We start from the raw sequence: 24859 nt of genomic DNA, 5'->3' as shown, positions 1-24859 counted from the left end.
TGAATACACAAGGGAAAACACAGAGCAGGAGAACATTTTGTCAAACTTTGGACTTTGTTTTTGGTTTTGGCTAATTTCTCGAGCCCAATGCCAGAGTTTTGGGTTCGATGCCAATCCCAAGACCACCGATTCCCTGTTCTGAGTTTTGACCCATATTTTAACAGTTTAACAGTTGCAAAGGTTTTCTAATCAATGTGAAAAACTTAGATGTGTTCAAAGTTTCTATTTGAGAAGAATAAACTAAGCAAACAAATACAAATAAACACAAATAACCACTTAAGTCGTACTCAAATATTTCAAAAATAGCCGATCCGATCTACAAGCTCACAGCGTATCGCAACACAAAGTGAGCTTGTAGATCTACAATTTGTTTTAACTGTTTGAAGATTTTCACCTATAACGATTGGGACACATTGGCTTCATAATTGCAGATACCAATTCAAATAGTCAAATAATGGTCGATACATCGGCCAGACCGATACATCGGCTCGGGCTCTACTAATTTAACACACAACAACAAATACAACAAAAACTAAAATGAATGTGTCGCGCCATCCAGACACAAATGACTCTTGGAAATAATAACGCTCGTTTCTCAAGTTTATTCCCAGACAGTGAACACAGAGACCAAGCACTTCTCCATTCTTAATAACCATTGTGTCTGACAGGCTCAATCAGTGATCTCTTCATCTCTTTGGGAACATGTCAATCCATCTTTATACAAATTCACCCCTCCATTTGGGGGCGATCTGTCTCACACATTGTACGTACGTACGTGCGTGCGTGTGCGTGCGTGCGTGCGTGCGTGCCTGCGTGCGTGCCTGCGTGCGTGTGTTTGTTGGAGTCTTTGTGTGTGGTGGTGATGGTAGGCTCCTGTGCCTGTGAATAGCTGGGTCTGACAGCTCCAGAGACACAACGCCCTCTCTGTGGCCAGGGGCCATCTCACACACACACACACGTACACACACATGGACAGGGACGGGGACAGGGCTATCCCACAATGCACCTTGAGCACGCCCCTTTCCCCCACCCCCACCACCACTCCTCCTCTGGCCTTGGCTTTACAGTAGGAGTCTCTTGGCAAGTGAGCGTGGCCATACAGTGCACTGCAGTCTATCTCCAATCAATGACTATACAGTCCATAACATGCAGCTGGATCAATGATACAGCAGTCAATCAATATGCTGGCAGTTAACCCAACTGATTAGGCATAGCATGGGGAATTCCACAACCCCCTCACCCCAGAATAAGTGTGTGCCCTTCGAATGATATAGTACTATAGTATTCCATCCTGAAAGATTCCATCTGTCAACAAGCGGCCCAATTTGTGTGTCCTGATCTGTGGCAGACAGATGATGCCTTTAGTGGCGGAATCCTGCGGAGCAATTAAATGTGCTGGGGGAAAGCGGTGTTGATGGACAGATAGAGCCTATCCGCTGGTGATTGGCTTTTTAATTGAGTCCCCCACCTGAACTGATCACTATCATAAGCCCTTGGACCATATCTGAGGGGTGATTGCGACCGAGGAAGGAATCGAAATGATAGCAATAGCTTAATGCGGCGGTGTTGGTGGTGGGGGATTACAGCCACCATTGATCTGGTTGCAGTTGCAGACAGTCACAAATATCTATGTTATGCAGCCAGAGTGTGAGTATTTTTCATTTATTTATTGTGTGTTTGCGTGTGTGTGTGTGTGTGTGTGTGTGTGTGTGTGTGTGTGTGTGTGTGTGTGTGTGTGTGTGTGACACTGAACTGTTCATACGTGACACTGAGCTGTTCATGTAGCATAAGGGTGCATGTATAGCGATATCTGCCTTCTTATGCGTATTCATGCGAGGGGAGTGAGGGGTCCATGGTAAATGGATTTAAGTGAGAGTTTAAATAGGCACTAATCTCACTCACTGAATACCCCTGAGCTCCAGGGGGTCTATTCTATGCCCCCCCCATCTCTCTGCTATGCCTGCTCACTCACAAAATCCCTCCATACTACTTACACACATAGCTACACACAGGCTTGTGCTCGCGCCGCACACACTCTCTCTCACACACACACAAACACCCCCACACACATACACACACACACACCCACCCACCCACCCACCCACCCACCCACCCACACACACACACACACACACACACACACACACACACACACACACACACACACACACACACACACACACACACACACACACACACACACACACACACACACACACACACACACCCACCCACCCACACACACACACACACTGCTGTCACACAGTTAAAGGCGGGGGAGGGCCTCTCCAGTGTGCGGGGGTAAAGTCATGGAGGTCAGTGCTCAGTTTCCACATCAAACCCAGGAGCAGAGGGGCCAGAGTCTCTTCTCCAACCATCCCACCCACCCACCACTACCGCCCCTCCCTCACCCCATCCACCCACTACCTCCGCCCTCGCTGGGGTGTACAAATGCCTTTGCTGTCAGCTCTGCCCCGGTCCCCTGTAATTGAAAATAACAGCCGAGGGCCAGCCCCTCAGCCACTCTCTCCCCTCAGCCTGGTGGCTCTCTGCCTCCTGACAGCCACCCATCAATACCAATGACTATTACCCTGGAAGTGAGAGCGCTGTCGATGACACCCAAGACACCAGCCCCGCAACACTCCCACACAGAGACGCACAGTGACAAACACCGAGCGCACGCACACGTAAACACAAACATGCGCACACTCAAACAAACACTTTACACATGCACGTTCACACGCACGCACACACGCACACACACAAACACACACACACATGCACACCTCCCCCCCGGTGTCCTTCCTCAGCTACCCGAGCCTCCTAATGTTTAACCCGTTGCTAACAGCTCTGGCTCTCTGTCTGTGAGCTACAGTACAGTAGGCAAATAAGGCTGTCAAACACACACACACACACACCCACCCACCCACCCGCCCACCCACCCCCACACACACACATACACACACACACACACACACTCGCACACACACACACACACACACACACACACACGCATGCAACACACACACTTACATAAAAACACACACAGTGAGGCGCACCACAGTCTAACACATGCACAAAACTCTGACAAGCACCAAACTTTTCCAGAACGAAAGTGCTGAGAGAGAGTGAGAGAGTTTGCTGCTGCTCTGTTTCGCTTTAAACTCTCATGCCTTAGTTAAAAGACATTGAGTCAGCTCTAGCCTACAATAATATCAGACTACGTTCACACACTCTAAAATCACAATAGGCACAAACGGTGCAAATTAAACTGTGAACAGTGAATTTGCCAAGAAATTGAGAGGAAACAAAGTAACCTCAACTAGGTACAGCCGGTACGGTATGGGATGATGTCCATGCCTGTGTCCACTCTGTGTAACAGCAAGACTGTTCTTGTTCATGACAGTTCATGGATTGGAGTCATACTGGAAAATAGGTGTTATAAGTCCAGCCAGCATCGGTGATAGCCTGTGTATTCCTTTCTGACTGACAGCGAGCACAATGCCACACACGGACAACAGTGTGCCGTATAGGTGATCTGACTTGTCATTGGCTTTGACAGAGCAATGACAGCTGAACGAGACACACAGAACAGAAGCACAAACCCACCAACATGACAAATGAAGCGCACAGTGGCAGAGCAACGGTAGGAGAAAATGCACAGACCTTGTCAGAAGCTGCAGAGCCGTGGAGACTGTTTTCTCTTCTACAGTCCTCTCTCTCCTCTCTCTTCTCCCCGCTCTCTCACTCTGTGTTGTATGTGTCGGTGCGCAAGCGCGCACACGTGTGTGTGTGTGTGTGTGTGTGTGTGTGTGTGTGTGTGTGTGTTTGTGTGCGTGTGCGTGTGCGTGTGTGTGTGTGTGTGTGTGTGTGTGCATGTGTGTGTGTGTGTGTGTGTGTGTGTGTGTGTGTGTGTGTGTGTGTGTGTGTGTGTGTGTGTGTGTGTGTGTGTGTGTGTGTGTGTGTGTGTGTGCGGGAGTGAGTGAGTAGCTCCCTCCCCTTCTGCCTCTCAGCTGCTCGGCTCTGGCAGTTCTCAGGAAATGAATGGGAGCGCACAGAGAACGGTTGTACTTGCAAATGACTTACCCCAGTCACATGATCCTCTAAATGTAGGGTGGGCCAGTGGGCGGAGGCTTCATAAGCAAAGGGAAGACAATATACTCTAAGCTTTAACAGCATGCATCGAATTACACAGGGCCCCTCCGGGGAGGTTTCCGACGCGTCCACTCGGCCAGCAAGCCCTCACTCAGTCTCTCTCTCTCCCTCTCTCTTTCTCTCTCGCCCTCCCGGAGCTGAGAGAGCCCAGGGGCTAGGGGGTGAGCACAGGAGAACCTCCCCGTTTAAAGGGGCCGGCGAAAAAGGTATACATGTGGACAGGAAGATTGTTGTTGTTTATCTTTAGTGGAAGGGGGACATATAGCATCGGGAAGTGTTATACAGGACATGTGCTAATACGTAATATTAGTATGAAGGAATGTTTTAAGTGGATAACAAATTGTAGACTATTTATTATTTTAGTTTTTTCATATTGTTTTTTTTCATATTTATTAAATATGCTGAATTTAAACAAGACATTTTTAATTTGTGTCTTGTCTTATCAATGTAAAGATTTAATGTAAAGATTTCTCATATATTATGACAAGATTTTAATGTTTGACCAGATAGGTGTCTGTGTGGTAAAGGGATAATGTTCCTGCCTACCGCTGTGGAGAGTGGGCTCAATTCCTCACGGTACCTCTGGTGGGAAATAGGTGTTTTCACTCGGGTGGGAAACTGGGGTGATGTACTAGCCATTCCTATAGGTTGGGAGCAGAACTTTGAGGGATAGCTTGTTCCTCCACACATGTTACAGTGCCTCCTGGTGAAAAAAAGAAGTGGTTGGTGACTTGATTGATTATTGATTAAATACTTTATCAGTCAGAAATGTAAACAGCACGAGACCCAGTCAGACATTTAGGCTAAAAGTCTAACACGAAAAAGTCCTGAGGACTTGTTTCCATTGTGGTCCTCCATGTGTATGGGAGGAGATTTGTCTAAAAGACCAGCAGGAGGGGTTGGCAATGACAGCTGACAGGGACTGTACACATGGGGGAGAATTGGCATAACTTTTTTTTTTTTTTAACTGTCTAATCTTATCAGGTAATCATAAAATGATAGTATCATTTCTAATATCTAATGACTCGTTGCCAGTGTTGAGAATTATTACATGTAACAGAGTTATGTAGTTAAATGACAAAATACATAATGTAACTGTAATTAGTTACGATCACAAAGAACGATTAGATTAGACTCTAATCAAAATGTGTCAACAGAAGGGTTACTCTTAAAGGAGACACACCATGAATTAAAAAAAAAAAAGATATTTAATATCATATGGTGTATGTCCCTCAAACCATTTTCAAAAGGTTTGAGCCAAATCAACACTCAGATATACTCATCCCAAGTCAATTCTCTCAGGCTTATAAAGCACTTTCAGCTTCAATACCAAAACGTCCTGTTGGGCAGAGGGGTGCTACTGAGCAATTCTGTCTGTAAAAATACATGGGCAGAAAGTTTCGTGATGTAAGCAAACATGCCATTCTGAGATGGCCTGTTCAGACACGCCCATTCTGAAAATCTCTGAAATGAGAATGAATGACTGAATGTTAAAAAAAAAAATTTGGGGTACAAGAGACACTGGGGAGCCCAAAAAATACAAAAAAAAAAAAAAAAAGTGAAATTCATGGTGTGTCTCCTTTAAATATCCTTTGACAGTAAAAATCACCATAATACTCAAATCAAATGTGATACTATGTGCACAGCATCTATCAAATTCAGGGTCATGGAAATGCACATGCAGCAAAGACTTAAAGGCAGGTAGCGGTATTCCTGTCATAGGTGTTGTAGCCTAGGAAATTGCCTGTTTTCATGGAGTACTGTAGGCTATGTAATGCACTATTCTGGCTTAAAACTTCAATTTAGAATGCAATCAAATGTAATCAGGTTTAATGACTTTGATGAAGTGTAATATTTTTTTTAGCATTTCTACCTGTCGATTAGGCTATACCAGTGACAGAGCTACTTTACAGTATGTAGAATATGCGATCGACACGCGCTGCTGCCATTCTGCACCTTAATCCTATGTACAAATCGCTGACTTTATTTTTACTAACGTCCATAGCGTATCATATGTGTATTTGATATGCACATATATGTATATATCTGCTGCTATGCTCACGCACCTTATGTCTTCTTACCTAAGGTACTTACGGCACCGGACAGATACTATACTATGTGATACTGTGATATATGATACCATACTATGTGTAAATATGAAGATAAATTGTTGTTGTTTTTATTGATCTCTTTCTGTTCCCCTTGCCCCCCACCTTCTTTTTCTTCCCTTTCTTTTTTTATGGAAATAACTTTTTTTGCACAAAAATGAATTTCACCCACTGTTTTACACCTGTAAATCTGTTGATTCTGATGGCTTATTATAATTTTAGGAGGGTAATACTAATCAGTAATCCATAATAGATTAGATTTCATATATATGTGTGTGTGTGTGTGTGTGTGTGTGTGTGTGTGTGTGTGTGTGTGTGTGTGTGTGTGTGTGTGTGTGTGTGTGTGTGCGTGTGTGTGTGTGTGTGCGCGCGCGCGCGCGTGCGTGAAAGACATCTACATGGCCGAAAAGGTGATACAGAGATGAGTTGTAGGCTATTTGCCTAATTGTGTATCTTAACTTTCACGGAAGTGACCTTGGCAGTGTTTATGCCATAGGGTTTATGCTAAATAAGCAATGTCTCAAGAAGTCACGTGTCCAAATGGCCTACTACGCTAAAACACTATTATAACTCTATATGCTTAAAACAACAACCGTGTTGTTGTTTTAGCATTTAGCTTGTTTAGCTTAGACCTCAGTTCTAGATTAAATAAAAATCATTTTCAATCATTTTGCAGCCTACAACAGGATATAGCCAACTATTCTAAACAAATCAATCATAAGTTAACTAGAAAGTAGCAAAGGGGATGACAATAACATGACATTTTTAAACAACACGATACCAAAACGGTCCTGTGGGTAAGTAACATTAAAGCCTGTTAAATTAGCTAAAGCTTGTATAACGTAACGTGAAAGCCTACTGAAGTTAGCAATTGCCAAGTGACTGTATTTAAACATATTCTCAACATTGTTACCTGATCTGATGATGCATGCATGCAGGGACAGCTCGCTTACAGCTCAAACGTGACGTAGTTGAATTTTGGGTGGGGACAGGCGGGAGGGGAGGGGACAGGCGGGAGGGGTGGGGGGGGAACACCTAAACATTGTTGGCACGTCAACACAACAAGACGAATTTATGCTTTGAAAAGTGGTCGGAAATAATAATATAAAGTGGCCTATGGGCCTAAAAGCAGGGGTCTTCAACAGGGGGTCCGGGACCCCTGGGGGGGGGGGGGGGGGGGCGACAAATCTTTGTAGGGTGTATATATAGGATTCCTTTTTTTTTTACATTAACCACTTAAACCTTAGCTCCCTACTCTGAGAACTTTAGCCAAAAATAGCAGATCTACAAGCTCACAACACCTTGCAGCGAGCTTGTAGATCTATTTTTTTTTTGGCAAAGAGGTTTGGTGCAGATGGAAAGAGAGGAAAGGTCAAGTATTGAGGGTTGAAGTGGTTAAATGCCAGAAAATACACATTAACATGAATCCAACACTGATGATATTGCTGTCATATGAATCTATCTATCTAATCTAATCTATTAAATCTATGAAAATGTTTAACCTGCAACACAATTTTATATTGTGAGGGTCCCTGCTTCATCTCTCTCTCAGTCTCAGCTAAGGGGTCCTTGGCCTGAAAAACCTTGAAGACCCCTGGCCTACAGGATTTGAACATGCATCGTTCATCATCAGACCTAAATGTACTCATCATCTTGCTTATGCCCAAATGTCTGGCTATTCACAGGTAGGTTTGTAGCAATTTGTAGCAATTTTAGGAATATTATTAAAATATTATAATATGTATTTGGCCCCCCATTTATACAAGTAAATATAAAATACAATATAAAATAAATAAATATAACATAAATGGTGCCCACTGCCCAGAGTTATCAGGGGGCCACTATTCCGGTTTGATTGATTGATTTATTGATTGATTGATTGATTGAATTCTTTATTAGCAGTTTGAAAACGGTAATGCTGTACAGAAATAAAAAAAAACTATGCTAAAAGGATAACACAGGATAAAAATAAAATGAAAACATAAACTATAACAGCAGCTAAGAGGGTACTTTATTGTCAGTGGCCACAGCACAGAATAAAATAACAGGAAAGTATTTTACCCCGACCCCCCCCCCCCCCTTCATATTCCCACTAGATATAATGGGCCTCAGTCATATAGGCTACAGTAGTGATGACAATTTCCCCTGTGTTTTTTCCAGTTCTTGATGAAAGGCAGCGCTATGGTGTGAGCGGCTGATGGTGATGGTATTCAGCGCCCACATCAGTCCCCTGGGACCTCTAATTAAGGTGAAGGAAGCTATGCTCATCTGCATGGCTGATGGAGCCCACACGTTACATGGTAGTAGAGACTTAGCGTGCAGGGGCTGGAGCGTCGCGATTAGACAGAGAGAGAGAAAGACAGAGAGAGAGAGATAGAGAGAGGGGGGTGGGGGGTGGCGGCTATGACTATTTAGAGTCGCACGGTGCGCCTGGTCCACCTGCTACCAACTTAATATGCATTCTGTTTCACCACAGATATCTCTGTTTTTCTCTCTTTATCCTCAGAATAATGATCTCGCCATGAATGGAGGCAACGCCTAGGATGGGGGGAAGGATAGAGGAATAGATTGATAGGCTTGGCTGGATAGAGAGATGGCCGGGTGGATGCGGCAAGCTGAATAAACGAATTGTATGGTATAGATGCAGTAGATGGAGAGAGTTAGACTGAGGGGGTGGATGGATGGATGGATGGATGGATGGATGGATGGTGAGAGGAAGGATATTATGCTCCGGTAACAGATCTGTGTCTGGTGTTAATTGCAGCGGAATGTAATTGCAGACTAAGCACATACCCTTTCAACTGTGTGAAAGCATGGGTTAAATAGTTGCTTTTCTCTTAGTTTTACAGGATTTCAGATGACAATATATGTCTATTTTAATCTCTTAAACCCATATATTCTTCGTCTCCCATGGATCTATAACCACCCCTCTTTCCCTCTACACCATATCTTTGTCAGAAATAGCCTACAGTATATACAAGCTCACAACACATCGCAGTGCAACCCGCTGTGATCTTGTAGATCGGCTATTTTCGCAGTGCTCGCATCCAGAATAGGGAGGCGAGGGTTCATGTCACGTTCTCTGGTCAATGGCCATTTCAAATTTCATTATGTGTATAAAATGTTTAAATGTTGAATTATGTAGAATTACAACTGACAGCAGAGTTCATAAGAAAATCATTTTAATAACATAACGTTCACACTACAAATTAATGAAAATGACTTCCTATAGTAATTCATATCCAGAACATTGACATAATGTACATTAAAGTAATCTAAGCTAAATTGTGAGAGCCATATGGCACAATTTGACAACAGACAATTTGACAAGTATGATTTTTAAACTTGACTTTCAGCCACCTTCGCACATTTGATTCTATTCATTATAACTTGTGTAGTAAGAAGACCGGGTAATTATTCGTCTTTGAAGGCCACTGCGTTTGAAGGAACAGTTATGTAAGATCAGTAAGGAAAGACCTGCTGATGATCTTTATAATGACATCCTGAGGAGCTCTTTCAGATGAAGTCCTCGCCCTCTTAACTGGCACCCCAGGAGTCCTGGCATGTGTTGACGGGAGGCAGGCAGGGAGGACTGCAAAAACGGGAGCTGTGAGGGAGGAGGTGCACATCGGAGGAGTGAGGAGGAAGAGAGGGGAGGGGTAGGTAGATGTGTTTGAGAGAGCGGGTGGAAAGGAAGGAGGCATGGCAGGAGAGGATGATGGGAGACGGTCCGATGAACTATGGGGGAGGGTTACAGGAGGCATGCCAGGAGGCTGAGAGACAGACAGACAGACAGACAGACAGACAGACAGACAGACAGACAGACAGACAGACAGACAGACAGACAGACAGACAGACAGACAGACAGACAGACAGACAGACAGACAGACAGACAGACAGACAGACAGACAGAGAGAGAGAGAGAGAGAGAGAGAGAGAGAGAGAGAGAGAGAGAGAGAGAGAGAGAGAGAGAGAGAGGGAGGGAGGGAGGGAGGTAACTAAAGGAAGGGGCAGTGAGTTGATGGGGGGTATGGCTCCCAGGCCAGCCTCTTCCTGGCTCCCCAGCAGAGCTTATTAAAGAGCCCAGTCACCAGGGCCTCTCCGAAGGCCACCCCGACTCAGGACAGGCTCCTGACACATTGCCCTGGGGGATGGAACTGCAGAGAAACAGGAGGGTAGAGGGACATCATAGCACTGTGTACTGGACATCATAACACCACTATCCTATTCAGAACATTTGCCGAGATGCACACGCACGTAAAATACACAAATACATAGTTTTTGTCACACGACATGGTCAGTCGACGGTGTGTAAATGAGCCGTTATGGTCTGACTCTTGTATTTCCTGCCGGCAATAGTGATCTCAAAACATTCCCTTCTGTCCTCCTCCGGCAAAACATGATGCCTACAGGGAAGGGTGTGCGTTCTTATTGAGCAGAGGAAGCCTGTATTTGACTCAGCGAAAAAATGGTGTGAGTGTTGTGAAATGCTGAGAGTGTGCGATGAGATGGTCCCCTCCTGTTGTCTCTGGCTGAACTTTAGACTCAGGAGCGAAAGAACAGACATGCCAGACAAGGAAGCAGGGAGCAGAGGGGCTAAGGACACAGTCTGTTGACCACACTACACACTCACACTTATAGGGGGGGTGGACAGGAATGGGGATGAGGGAATATAAAGAAAATATTAACCTAAGATCCATTCAAGACATGTAAGATTTCATTTCATTTACTGTAGTTGCTGGAGGAAACACAAAGTACACATACATACTTAAACACGTACATCGTGTACACACGTATGTAGCAGCTTTACAAGTTTGTAACTGCAATGTACGGCGTGCAGTGAATCTTAAAAACTAGGTACAGCATATTTGTATTTAGATGGATTTAGATTTCTTTAAAAAGAGAGACCATCTCTACATGTCTTCAAAAGAATTTATAATATTCATTGTCTCACATCGACCTCAGGGAGGAAAGCAGTTGCTTTGGTAACAACTAACAGGGATCACCACAGACAAAAAGAGGACGAGACTGGGAAGTTAACTTCAAGCCTTGAAAGCAGTATGGGCAGCGATGTAATCGCACTGCCTGAGAGCCCTGGTTTCTAGGCAATAAATAGCTCACCTCCAGAGCCACTCTCCAGCCCCGGCACTCCCACTCTGTTCCCATTGTAGCTGCCCCTTACAGCAGGGCCAGTACACAGACAAAATGAGGAGAGCACACTGTCCACTCCACAAGACAGGAAATATAACAACAATCCTTTATAACAACACAATTATGTGTGTCGCCCAAAACAGAGCCAGACATGGGCTACTCAGCGACGCCCAGTCCTATGCACTCAAGTCTTGTAAATATCATACAGTATGTTTTTCCTGGTACTGCAGTCAATTCTGAGGGACCACTCCTGGTATGATGCAATACCTTTGTGACTTTTAACTAATTCAGCCTAATTTGGATGTTTCCTTTTAAGAGTTTGTGCAATCTCAACAGTGAATGACGCCAGTCAAAGGCAGGGGGGGGGGGGGGGTAGGGGTGTAGCCCCGGAGATGAAGGGATTGCGTGGATCGGAGACCCATCTGTCTCAGGAGTGTGTACGTGTACTGTATCTGTGTGGCTCTACAGCTTGTATCTCCGTTGGGACCTTCACATCGGATGTGCAGAAACTCCCAGATGCATTACTCTCACTGAAGTCATATACTTTTCTTATATCTACTATGAGGATAATGTACTAATGAACACTGGTGGAGAGCGACAGAGAGTAAATTATTGATTCGTACATAGATTTCAACATGTATTTATTCATGTGCATCTATCACCAACTAGGATTCCACGCATGTAGGCTATCTATTCTGGTTTATTTAGCTCCCAGTATCTGCTATGATATTACCCACGTGCCCACCAATCCACTTAAATAAAGAATTGTACAGGAATGCCACATTGAACAAATGTTATGTATTCACGATTCTGAAGTGTTTTCTATCTCACTGATTACCAATGCGGCAAGTGAGGAGGGGGCTCAAAGTAGCAGCCAAGAGAGATTAAGACAAACCTAGATGGGAGAAAAGAGGATGGAGAAAGGATGAAAAAATAGAAAAGGCACAGCCAGGCAAAACAAGTTGAAGACAGAAGGGAAGCGAGATTAGGAACGGGACTGAGGTACAGTAGGAGAGACATAGAGAATAAGAACGGAGGGGGAAAAGATGCAAGAAACACAGGAAAATGACAAAACAGGAGAACGGAGAAACGGGACATCTGCTTGCTCGGAGGGCCTCCACTGGTCCAGTGGCTTTGTGTGTGTGTGTGTGTGTGTGTGTGTGTGTGTGTGTGTGTGTGTGTGTGTGTGTGTGTGTGTGTGTGTGTGTGTGTGTGTGTGTGTGTGTGTGTGTTGTAGTGTGTGAGCATGTGTGTCTTTGTATGATGATGTACTGTATGAGGTGCAGATACATACTGTATGTGTAGGTGTGAAAAACAGACATGATCATGTTTACTGTGCATGCATATTGTAAGTGTGTACTGTATGTGCATGCATGCGCACGCACGTATGTGTGAGTGTGTGTGTGCGTGTGTGTGTGTGTGTGTGTGTGTGTGTGTGTGTGTGTGTGTGTGTGTGTGTGTGTGTGTGTGTGTGTGTGTGTGTGTGTGTGTGGCTGTGTGTTTGTCCAGGCGTCAGTACACCTGCACATACTGAGTGGGCTGGCTCAGTGGGCTGGCGTGGAGCTCCATGGGTCCCCCTCCAGGCCAGCTCTCTGTCAGGCCCTGCCAAGGTCAGCCTCCTGCCGGGGGGGTGAGGGGGGTGGGTGAGCGTGGGGGCGGGGTGGAGGCTTCAACATGACCACCAGGCCCATAGCACGCTGTGTCCAATAGCAACAGCATCGAGCAGAGGTAAAGCTTTCAGTCACACACAGAAAGAGAGAGGGAGTCAGTGAATGTGTTCCTAGACTGACCTCTTACACACATACAAAGAGACATACACTGCATATACTGCATACACACGTACACAGACACACGTACACAGACACACACACACACACACACACACACACACACACACACACACACACACACACACACACACACACACACACACACACACACACACACACACACACACACACACACACAATCACTAAAAAGAGAGATGCACACAACAAATGAAGCAGGCAGCAACAAGGCCACTACATTTTATTTTGTCCTCCAAAATGAGATAAAAGAAAGTCACAATGAGACTGAAATAGCTTGGATTAGTAGATGAAGTAACTATAGCCCCTGTCCTTAATAGAATAAGAGAGTGCCTATGAAAGTAACAAGGAGACTTTGTGTGTCCTAAAACTGCTACCTACGTATTATGTCCATTCCATAGCTATCCATTACCTGGATCGTCTTACTGGGCGACTAGAGGTAGGGTGGAGTCACTGACACTCAACCCTGAAATACTTGACTCACTTATGTACACACAGCCCAGGCCTGCAGTGAGATCAATGATGTTACTGAAATATCAGGCACGAAATACGGCCGCCAAGTGTAATTGAAACATCTTCATGCCTTATTCTGGAAGAGATCACAGCAGGATATTAGAATTATAGTCACATTGACTGATACCTATATGCATATGGTTGCCGCTTGACTATAAATGTTCCTATTTGATAAAACGCGGAATGTGGGATGAATTTCCGAACTCCACATTGCAGATATAACGGCAGTGTGCACTGGCAGAGAGATTAGCCTCCACAGATGGCTATGGAGACACCTGAATTGTAAGGCAGCATTGAAGCAATTATCCGCTGCCACTCCCCCGCATCCCCCCATGGCTGTCAGGCCTGTCAGGGACACTGGTGTGCATGGAGCAGGGGCTGATCTGACACCAGAGCCCCCAATGTTGCTCTTTTGTTGAGCTTTTCCCAGCCAGCAGCCCTTTGGTTTTGTGGTGGAGAGACCTTGCCTTGTTCCCCATGGCAGCTCCGCCCCTCCCTGCCTCCCCACTCGCCCGCCCGGCCTCCCTCTCTCACCTCTCTCTCACTCTCTCTCTCTCTCTCTCTCTCCCCACCCTCCCACACCCCTCCTCTCTCCCGAGTGTTGGATAGAGAGGGAACAGCCAGTGCTCTCAGAACACACCGAGAGAAGCTGCCAGCGGGTAGTCATGGCAACAGCTTCTCTCTCACCCGTCACTTCCCTGCTCGGTAAAAGGGAGTGTGGAGAATTGCAGGGCCCCTCTCTCCTCTATCTCACAGCCCAAATTAAACGGGTCACAGTCATTTTCTGGCACCCGTTTAAATAATCATAGAGACGGATGTATGCTGAGAGAGCGAAAGAAAGAAAGAGAGCGAGAAAGAGAGCAAAAGAGAAAGAGACAGAGTGAGGTGAAGTGGGGGCAGACTGAGGAAGTAGAATGGGGGTGGTAATCAAAAGACGCACATTGCTGCACAATCAATTATAATGTATGATTGTGGTGCATGCAGACACTTGCGAACCGTCAGTGGAACATAACCACTTTAACCCTGGCATTCCTATTTTGGGCATGCCATTGTAGGCGAAATATTTCAAAAATTGTCAAAAGTTTTCAAAGATTTTAAAAGAGTGTTTCAAATATTTTCACGTTTACGTTTTGTACAGTGGATCTTTTTGATTAACATTTGATTATGTATTTCATCAACTATGCATCTTGAGCTTATAAAGCTACTATTTTTGCTATCTAAAAGGGTACAAAAGTATAAAATAGGGCTTAAGTAGTTAAAAAACATGAGAGCAGACGTGGCAGTTCTAGTCCAAGTTATTTCAATTCAATTCAAATGAGCTTTATTGGCATGAGAAAACATAGGTTTACATTGCCAAAGCAAGTGTCAAAATATAATAAAAACATATTTCACGTGCACGGTTTTGTTTCAACAAGAGGACAAGAAGGTCTGGAAAATCTGTCTTTTCTGAGCGCTTTGCCTAATTTTACCAATGTTTTCACAGTGCGTGCAACTTCAAAGACTCATTATAAGATCAATATCTTTTAGTTTAACTCAGCATACATCCACTGGGAGTTCAGAATCAGGCAGCGATTAAACAGACGACTTGTTCTTTCACTCTCATCAAAGTGAGCTACACACTATACTTCTCAGTAATCAGTGTTAAGTTAACTCTGAGAGTGTAGAAACATAACCAAATGAACCCGTAAAGTGACATACATAGTCGACATAGGAACGTTTTGTCCATTTTCTGTCTGTCCGGCTGCGGACTGCACTCGATTGCATTTTCTGTACGTTTGCAAGAAGTGCCCTTGGTGACTTTTGGGCAGAAGTGAGCAAAAGGTTTTCCTCTGCCCCCTCCTTCTCCAAAAAAAAGAGTAGGTGGAAGGGACGTTGTGCATCGACGTGGGTAGAACATAAACACCGAACCATGTGAGAGACGCTCCCATCGCAACACTGAACGGCCGCCAACATGACAACGACAGGATTCGAAGAACAACTTTGCGAACTAGTCCGTGGATAATATCAATATTCAGCTCTACGTGTTTGCTTACGTTTATTCATTCTCAGAGTTACAAATTGATTAATTAACACTGAGGATTTTACTGTTTATTATTGTCACTGGCAGAGGCAGTCTACCTACAGTACACTGCTATATAGTATACTTATCAAACTAGCTAATCTCCCTTGCTGTGCTTCTAACAGTTTATGTATATTCTTATGTAGAGGTGCTGATGTTAAGAACAAGAAGTGATATGATGGAAAACCCAGAGATGTTTTCTTTTCATGAGCCACTACCACAGGCCTGCTCTGGCTTAATGGCACACTGGCTTTTGAAAATAATTCAGCCCTGCTTATTTTCTACTTGATTTACTCGTGTAAGCCATCCCTCATCAGGCCAGGGGTTTGATATTAGGCCAAAATAAATCAGTTTCATTTTTGAACGATGCTTTGACCCGCCTGCATCGGCAGCAGAAAGAAAACTTGAGAATACAATGGCAGCATTACATCACAGCTAAACCATGTCTATTTTTACTGCAGATCAAGATTTTCTTACTTCCAGGAATTTCCAAAACAGGAATAAATCTGAAAGATTTAGAACAGTGTTGTGGAAAGCTAATCAAACATGTTAATAACAAAAATACAAGGGTTACCATTACAAGGGTTAAACGTGGATTCAGAGTTTAGAAATAGAATTGATGGCAGTCTAATGAAATTCTCGTACAGTAGAGGAAACCGTTTTTTTTGTTGTTGTTGTAGAAGACATTTTTCTCTACTTCACCAGTCTTTATATGCACAATAGGGTTATTCGAGTCATTCAATACAATAATATGGAATAAAATACAAGCATGTTTGTTTAATAACATGCAGGCTTGTGCATGAAAATGAAATACAGTACCACAAGGATGTTTTTGTTAGATGCACATGGTATTTGTCATGTTCCAACAGTGGACGGCCCCATGCTGTGTGTAATTGACCAGATATTTATGTTAGAATGAAAGGTGACATCCCCAGGGTGCCTGGCTGTGGGAAGAGGAGTATTGTATTTTCAGGCTGTACTCTGAGTGACAGGTCATTGACAGAATGTTCAGGTACTGCCCCTGAACCTTTCTGGGGGAAAAAAGTGTGTGTGTGTGTGTGTGTGTGTGTGTGTGTGTGTGTGTGTGTGTGTGTGTGTGTGTGTGTGTGTGTGTGTGTGTGTGTGTGTGTGTGTGTGTGTGTGTGTGTGTGTGTGTGTGTGTGTGTGTGTGTGTGTGTGTGTGTGTGTGTGTGTGTGTGTGTGTGTGTGTGTGTGTGTGTGTGTGTGTGTGTGTGTGTGTGTGTGTGTGCGCGTGCGTGCGTGTGCGCGTGTGTGGAGGATGCATGTTCATGCGTGCATATGCGTTCGCTTAACTTCCCCACATTGACACCAGATGGCCCTTCCCATCATGGCCGACGAAGGAATTCAGCTGGCAGGGCCTCTTGCTGTCCGTGGTCAGGGTGTGTGTGTGTGTGTGTGTGTGTGTGTGTGTATATGTGTGTGTCTCTGCCCCTCCTCTCCCACACTGACCTATTTGTATTCTGGGCAGAGCAGATGAGGCTCCAGGCCTGCTGCCCTGCAACCCCTCTAGCCCGTCCCCTCGGGAGGGCATCTGTGGGGCTGCACTGGACAGATAGGGCAGACCCATCATGGCAGCACTTTAAAGACCACCTCGCACATCCACAGAGAGGGGATGCACTTGGATTTGCATGGGTGTGTGTGGACTGTGGACCTTAACCCATTCAATCCAGCAACGCATCTGTGTCATTTTTAGATTTCTTTGGCTATTCAAAAATAGCAGATATACAAGCTCATTGCGCTGCACCGAGTGCCGCGCTATGAGCTTGTAGATCTGCTATTTTTGAAAGAAAATTGTGAAAATGTGTGCAAATCTTTGAATATATATCTGCATTTTTAACTAAAATCTTTGCTTCCTGGGGTAGTATTTTGAGATGGGGGGTCCGCAGACGAATACATATCATTTTGGGTGGCCCTTGACACACATTGAGAACCACTGATATTATAGCAACATACGTATATTTTTTTAAACTGTTAGGATCTAGAAGACATTTGTAGAATCCCTAGAAGCAAAGATTTTAGTTAAAAATGTTTGCTTTAAAAAACATATATATTCAAAGATTTGCACACATTTTCACGATTTTTCCAAAACAATAGCAGATCTACAAGGTTGTAAGCTCCAATGAGTTAGTATATCTGCTATTTTTGAATAGCCCAAAGTATAGAAAAATGGTTATAGCTAAAAAAGAAATCTAAAATGACACAGTATGCGTTCCCGTATTGAATGGGTTAACGTGTTGGCCTGTTGAGATGTGTCTCTGTTCTGGTCTTTTGTTTTATGTTTGCTTGCCTCCACCTGACCATAAACTCTAGTGCATGAAAAGAATAGACTGACCGCCCAACATGGATCAAAACCTGAGGTCAGTAGAGGACAGTGACTGACGAGTACATTATCATGAATTCAGACTGTCATGCCACCCTATAATAACTCATTCTCTCATCTCTGGCAGTGAGAGGAGATAAAAAAGTGAACAGATGATTCAAAGCAAGTGGGAGTTGTCGAGACTCCATCTCACGCTGATTAGTCAGACAGTAGAAGCATGGCATGGCTCCTATCTCTCACACTGTAAGACCATGAGAGTTAATTTAACTCTGAAAGAGTAACAAGACTTAAAGGTATAGTTAGTGATATTTCTTTGTTAAAAATAAGTGTTAAATTGCTTTATATTCTGATAGTACTCATTGGTATACATACAGTGTTTGTTCAGGAACAGGGGTCTCCACAAGTACCCGTCCCTCCAACTCTTGATTAAACCGAAAATGCATTTTCAGGTCGGGATGCCAATTTTATCCAATCAGGAGAGAGAGCTCACACAGGACACAGGATAAACAAGTGCATTTGGAAGTGATGACACAAATATATTAGCAGAGAAAATTGTACACTGGAACACTATAACATTTAAGCTGATAAATGGGTACTTTCTCCTGATTGACTGAAGATTTGCCACGCACATGACATTTTTCTGTTTATTAAAGAGCTGGAGAGGCGCAGAGACATGCTAGTGAACAAACACTCTTACTAGTCACAATGCTTTAACCTTTTAATTCTTTTTTTGTTTTAACCAAAAAATATCACTTACCCTACATTTAAGAGTCTAAAGGCCTCAATAGCAGACCCACTGTGCTGCCACTGTTTATCTCTAGCACCTCCCTTAGGCCTAATATGCACACAAGATATCTCAAATTCTAATTGGTGAATTGCCACAAAACCTGCTGCATGTATTCATTCGCCCTGGAGGAAGAACCCGGTTTGCATGACCCCATCACCTTTCCTCTATAGCACCACCCTCAAGGTTAAAATGTCAACTTTGCACACAAGATATCTCATGATCTACTAGGCACATTGCAGGATAAACACTAATGATGTGTTGGATCGACTGACAGACCAACCGACATGCCACTAGTGGGGCAAAAAATGGACCTAGAAGGGCCCATTTCTACACTCTCAGAGTTAAATGACCTTAAGCGATTTTGCAGTGCAGAGCATGACACATGGTCAGTCCATCTGTGTGTGTTTGTGTGCATGCTTGTATACATAGGTGTGTGGGTGAGAGGGTGTGTACATGTGAATTCAACCTTAGAGGGCTCATTTGAAATCGCTCAAGCATTTCTGATAGTCCCCCATTCTTTGCCCCCCTCCTCTCACTTCTACTTACAAAACATTATTTGCCAATTTGCGGATACAGACACACACACACACACACACACACACACACACACACACACACACACACACACACACACGCAAACACACTCATGCCACTAAGGTGAGGCGGGGTTGTTGGGTGGGGTGGAAATAGCACCCACACACACACACACACACACACACACACACACACACACACACACACACACACACACACACACACACACACACACACACACACACACACACACACACAGGGTGCGCAGCCATAAAGGAATGCAGAGCAGGATAATCACAGCATCATCAGCTCTGTCCTCTGAGAGAGTGGGCCAATAATGCGCCTCTAATTGAATAACTTATCCACAGCTATTTCCCAGGGGGCCAAGCTGCAAGGCAGGGCCGCTGAGAGGGGGGCAGATGGCGCTGAACGGAGTAAATCAGCATCCTCCAAGTGCCACAATGGAAAGTGGGGTTACACAAACAGATACAGACATACACCCACTCAAAAGGGAATATTGTGGATCGGTGGGTTGAAGATACGAAGGAAGCGCCATGACAACTACTTTATATGGTAACGGGAAACAGGTTTATTCAATGCTTGCAATACAAAACAGCTCCAACCAAACTCAAACATTTAGTAACAACAGGCAGTGTGTGTGTGTGCAATGCAACTACCTCGCCCATGTTTCACATTAATACATAAATGACAAAATAAATGATATGACATAAAACAACATAACGCATTAATCCCCCAACACATTCCCAATAACAAATAACATCTAAATAGCAAAATGGACAACAATAAAACAATGTGTGTGCGCCTCAAGGCACGTTGGGAAGTCCTTCTCTTGTCCAATGGCACACCCCGGTACGCTAGAACTTTTTATTTTATTTCTATTTTCTTGATACACTTGTCAACAATAAGCCAGTTGATGCATACATCACTGACACAAACAGGCAAACATCACACGTATAATGCAACAACTGTCTGGTGAAATTACAGGGCACCGAAACTCCCCTTTCCCTCAAAACACACAGCCCCAGCCTTTGTTTCCTCTTGCCTTAGTCTTTCAGTATTGCTGAACTTCTCTGTGTGCAGATCAGAGGCCTCCTCGCTTATGTAAGTCTGAAAAGCCTGCTGTATCCCCGGGCCTGGGGGGAGGGATAATTCCCCTTAAGACCCCTTCCTCTGCCTTCCCTGTTCAACCACCCATGGGCTCGCCACAGGGGGTAAGTATTCAAGTTTTGCTCCATCTCCCATCGGCGAACGTACCACCCTGACAAAGACCCCACACGTGCATCTCGATGTTAGAGATACAGTATGAAGGTGCATGGATAACAAGAGCGCTACAGTTGTGCTGCTTATTGGCAAAAAAAGTACTGACAGCGCAGTATATAATAGGCTTCAGGTCCACACCTTCAGCCATGTTCCTGTGATGAATAACTGAGTTCATTGGCTGCATCCTAGGGACAATGCCACATGCCAACACCTTTATGGCCACTGAGTTGATTGAAAAGATACCTGGAGTCCTGATGATTCAGTTTTTTAACCACTTTCAACCTGGTGTCCCTAATTTGGGCTTATCGTTATAGGCGAACATTTTGAAAAAAAAGGAAAAAAAACTCATCTACAAGCTCCCACCCAGATTTTCGCTATTTGTCATACGACTAAGTATATAGGGCTTAAGTGGTGAGAGCTGCGCCTCATCAGCAGCAGGCATGATATCTACCTGGGTCAATATCTCTGTGCCCACAAGCACAGTCGAAGCCAATGGAATTTTTTATTAGGAAACAATAATGGGTGTGCGCGAAAAAAGGTGGAGACCGAGAGAAAGAGAGACGGCGAGGTGTAGGGAGAGGTACTACATTGATTTACCCTTCATAGTTCGTTGCACTACATTTACCCAGCAGAGTGCTCAAATTAGTGCCCTCCAGCTCTCTCCCAATTAGTTTCCACAGAGACGAGGTGTAAAGCCAGTCACTGGCCTCATTACCTCTCCTTCTCTCTCTCTCTCTCTCTCTCTCTCTCTCTCTCCTCTCTCTCTCCCTCTCTCTCCGTGTGCGTCCCTCTCTCTCTCTTTCTTCATATGCATCTCTCGCTCCAACTCCCCTCTGTCTCCCAGTCGACCCCCTCTCTTGTTCCGCCACTCTCCTCACACTTAAGCCGTTTCTTCCCTCCTCTCTTGCTCTTTTGCCGGTCTTTCTTGCTCACCCCTGTCCCCCCACACCCAACCCCCGGATCTATCTTGCTGCATATTTTCCCTGGTTAATGCAGAGAGTTGACTTGGGGAGTACATTAATCTCCAGGACTATGGACTGAGCTGGGCTGCCAGACACACAACAGCTGATGAAGAATAAATGATGGTTCTCCTAAACTTTTAGGGTGTGGCTCTGCAGGAGGCTGGCCGTCTATAAGATGGTCGATTTGTGTGTGTGTGTGTGTGTGTGTGTGTGTGTGTGTGTGTGTGTGTGTGTGTGTGTGTGTGTGTGTGTGTGTGTGTGTGTGTGTGTGTGTGTGTGTGTGTGTGTGTGTGTGTGTGTGTGTGTGTGTGTGTGTGTGTGTGTGTGTGTGTGTGTGTGTGTGTGTGTGGAGCTAATCTCCCAAACCAAAAGTTGCATGCACAATGCCAGTAGGCAGTATACATATGATGACTTATACTTAAACTATAATGGAAGTCAATGGGGCTCAGATCGCCCTGAAACCTTGCCGAAATCTGGACTCATACATCATAGATACATCATAGATATGTCATAGACAAATGACATTAATGGTTGGCCATATGAAGTCTGACATCCACATCGGATCCACACTGTTCCCGTGTGGATCCTGAGATCCACATGATATATATATATATATATATATATATTTGTCTCTGCCAGGAGACTATGTTTTCACTTTCCGTCCCCGTCCCCCCCTCGGCCAAGCTAACATTGGTCAAGCCTCACGTGACACGTGACAATACGTTGAAAGAGTGTGCTCTGATTGGCTAGTGAGACGGACGTATAGCGGCCTATAAATAGATGTGTCACTTTGAAAGAGTCTGTGTCTCTTTCAAAGTGAGGTAAGGCAGGAATAATCACGAAATGGCTGAGAAATGGCGGAGCAATACATTATGTAGACACACTGGTGTCATCACAATACGTAATATAAATAGCTTAGACAGGATTAATCAATATTTGCTGCCGGAGACTTGTGCTCCGAGGAGCACATTTTCTAGTTTAAATATTTTTGGGGCGGTGTAACCGCCCCCTATAAGTGAGTTTTGGACGATGACCAATCCTGCACCGTGATTGGCCAATAGTCTACAACGCAGTCTACACCCCTAACCCTTCCACAGTCAATGCAAATCTATACTTTTGCAAAGTCAGCCAATCACATTACAGCTAGTATCATCACAACTAGCTGTAATGTGATTGGCTGACTTTGCAAATTCAGGACTGTGATTGGCTAGCGAAACAAATGACACATGTGCAGCCCTATGAATAGCAGTATGGACTTTAAAAAAAAGTCATTTTTTTAAGTGAGTCATGTTGTGATGACCACACACCGCCCACTTCACACTAGGTGTGATTTTTAGCGGCGCTATATATTAGCCCTCTATACCTGGCTTTTGCGTCAACGTTCTGATTGGTCAGGCTCGCCAAGGTTCTGATTGGTCAGGTCCGTCAACGTTCTGATTGGTCAGGTCCGTCAACGTTCTGATTGGTCACTATTCATGACATCACTATGTTACTATTCATGACATCACTATGATGTCATGAATAGTGACCAATCAGAACCAATATTAGCCCTCTATACCTGGCTTTTGCGTCAACGTTCTGATTGGTCAGACACGTCAACAAAGTGATTGGTCAAGCTTCACGTGACACGTGGCTATAAACACATTATAAACACTTATTGATGACAAAATGTATCAAAGGCGCCGCTACCTTCACACAGGTGTGATTTTTTTACTCAGTCTGAATTTTTGCACACAGTAAAATCCTCAGTGTGAGTGTTCCTTTAATTCGGATTGTAAAAATGGACCCAAATGGACCTGTAATGTTCCTCCAGTCAGATATACATAGCTACAGCAGAGAAAAATACTATCAGTTATTACTGTACACTGTACTGTACAAATGAAGGACAGACACAGTCAATGCAATTCAATTCTTTTTTCTCAGATATAAGTTATAGGGCCTTTAACAGTTTGACACCCCTGTTATAGGCTATTACACATGGCTAGATACAGCAGTCCATGTTTACTGTGCAGTGTGCACAGTTGCGGATCAGTTCAAGCCATGATACACATCATTGCAACTACGTGTCAAGCTTCACATTCAATGCATGTAGATGTGCCTTGTAGGGTCAATAGTTTAGTAAAAGTCCTTTGTATTACAATGGCTGCCTCCATTTCCCCTTCCTTAGCTACTGCTTGCCACTGGAGCCCAGGTTTCTTGTTTTATTGTTTTGATTCTAGTATTGCCTGCCTGGCTAGATAGAGAGATAGATGGAGCAGCTGTAGTAATTATGTTATATTCTCCTGTAATATTATTTTCACTAGTTCTACCTGGATAAAACAATACTGTACACTGCAAAACTCCGAGTGTCGATTTAACTCTGAGAGTGCAAGAATAGCTCCGTTATCACATTCAGTAGTTAAAGTAGTGCTCAGAACTTTGCTGTCTAGAATTCCCTATTCTCACAGGTACTAACATTGTGGTTTGGTCACAGATCCTTGGCCTTGGAACAGACCCATTCTGCCTGTAGAAAAGCAAACACCTTTCGGCCCCTCTTTCACCCCTCACCACCCCTCACGCCTCCTCCACCCCACCCCCTGTCTTTTCTCCTCCCTCCTCCCTCCCTCACCGTGGAAACCCGGAGAGTATCTGGGTGATGTGTCAGGCCAATGTACTCCCTGCAAACAAAAGCAGCCCTGTCCACCCCAGACCCAGATGTTCCTTATTGATCCCCCTGTGGATTTGGCTGAATGTAACCGCTCCAACTCCACTCTCTCTCCCTCTCTGCCCCCCTCCCTCCCCTCTCCCCCTCAAACCCTCTCCCTCTGTCTGTCTCTCGCATGCAGTACTCACAAAAACAAAAGGGAACCATTTCTCGTTGTGTGTGTGTGTACACATGTGTAAGAGTGTGCCCTTGTGTGTGCACATGCATGTCCAATTGAAGTTGGAAGTGCTGTCTACCCCTATGAAGTTTACAGTACCAGCCAGCGGTGGAGCTGCCAAACTGTTACCCCCCCTTCTCTCTCTCTCTCTCTCTCTCTCTCTCTCTCTCTCTCTCTCTCTCTCTCTCTCTCTCTCTCTCTCTCTCTCTCTCTCTCTCTCTCTCTCTCTCTCTCTCTCTCTCTCTCTCTCTCTCTCTCTCTCTCTCTCTCTCTCTCTCTCTCTCTCTCTCTCTCTCTCTCTC

General features: G+C 44.5%; 1 protein-coding gene across 2 annotated transcripts in view; it reads right to left on the bottom strand.

Annotated features, from left to right (window-relative positions):
- klf12b (Kruppel like factor 12b) overlaps window positions 1-4022 on the bottom strand; it is a 54960-nt gene extending 50938 nt beyond the window's left edge. For both annotated transcript variants that reach the window (XM_084085128.1, XM_084085130.1), the window contains exon 1: window positions 3667-4022. In XM_084085128.1, the coding sequence (XP_083941254.1) occupies window positions 3667-3878 (212 nt within the window). In that variant the 5' untranslated portion in view covers window positions 3879-4022. The remainder of the gene's footprint in view (window positions 1-3666) is intronic.
- Window positions 4023-24859: the final 20837 nt, after the last annotated feature.

Source organism: Gymnoscopelus microlampas, assembly GCF_963454915.1.
Source record: "Gymnoscopelus microlampas genome assembly, chromosome: 17".
Classification (NCBI taxonomy): Eukaryota; Metazoa; Chordata; class Actinopteri; order Myctophiformes; family Myctophidae; genus Gymnoscopelus; species Gymnoscopelus microlampas.
The sequence above is the reverse complement of the archived record's forward strand: the minus strand, read 5'-3'. Positions and strand labels throughout refer to the sequence as shown.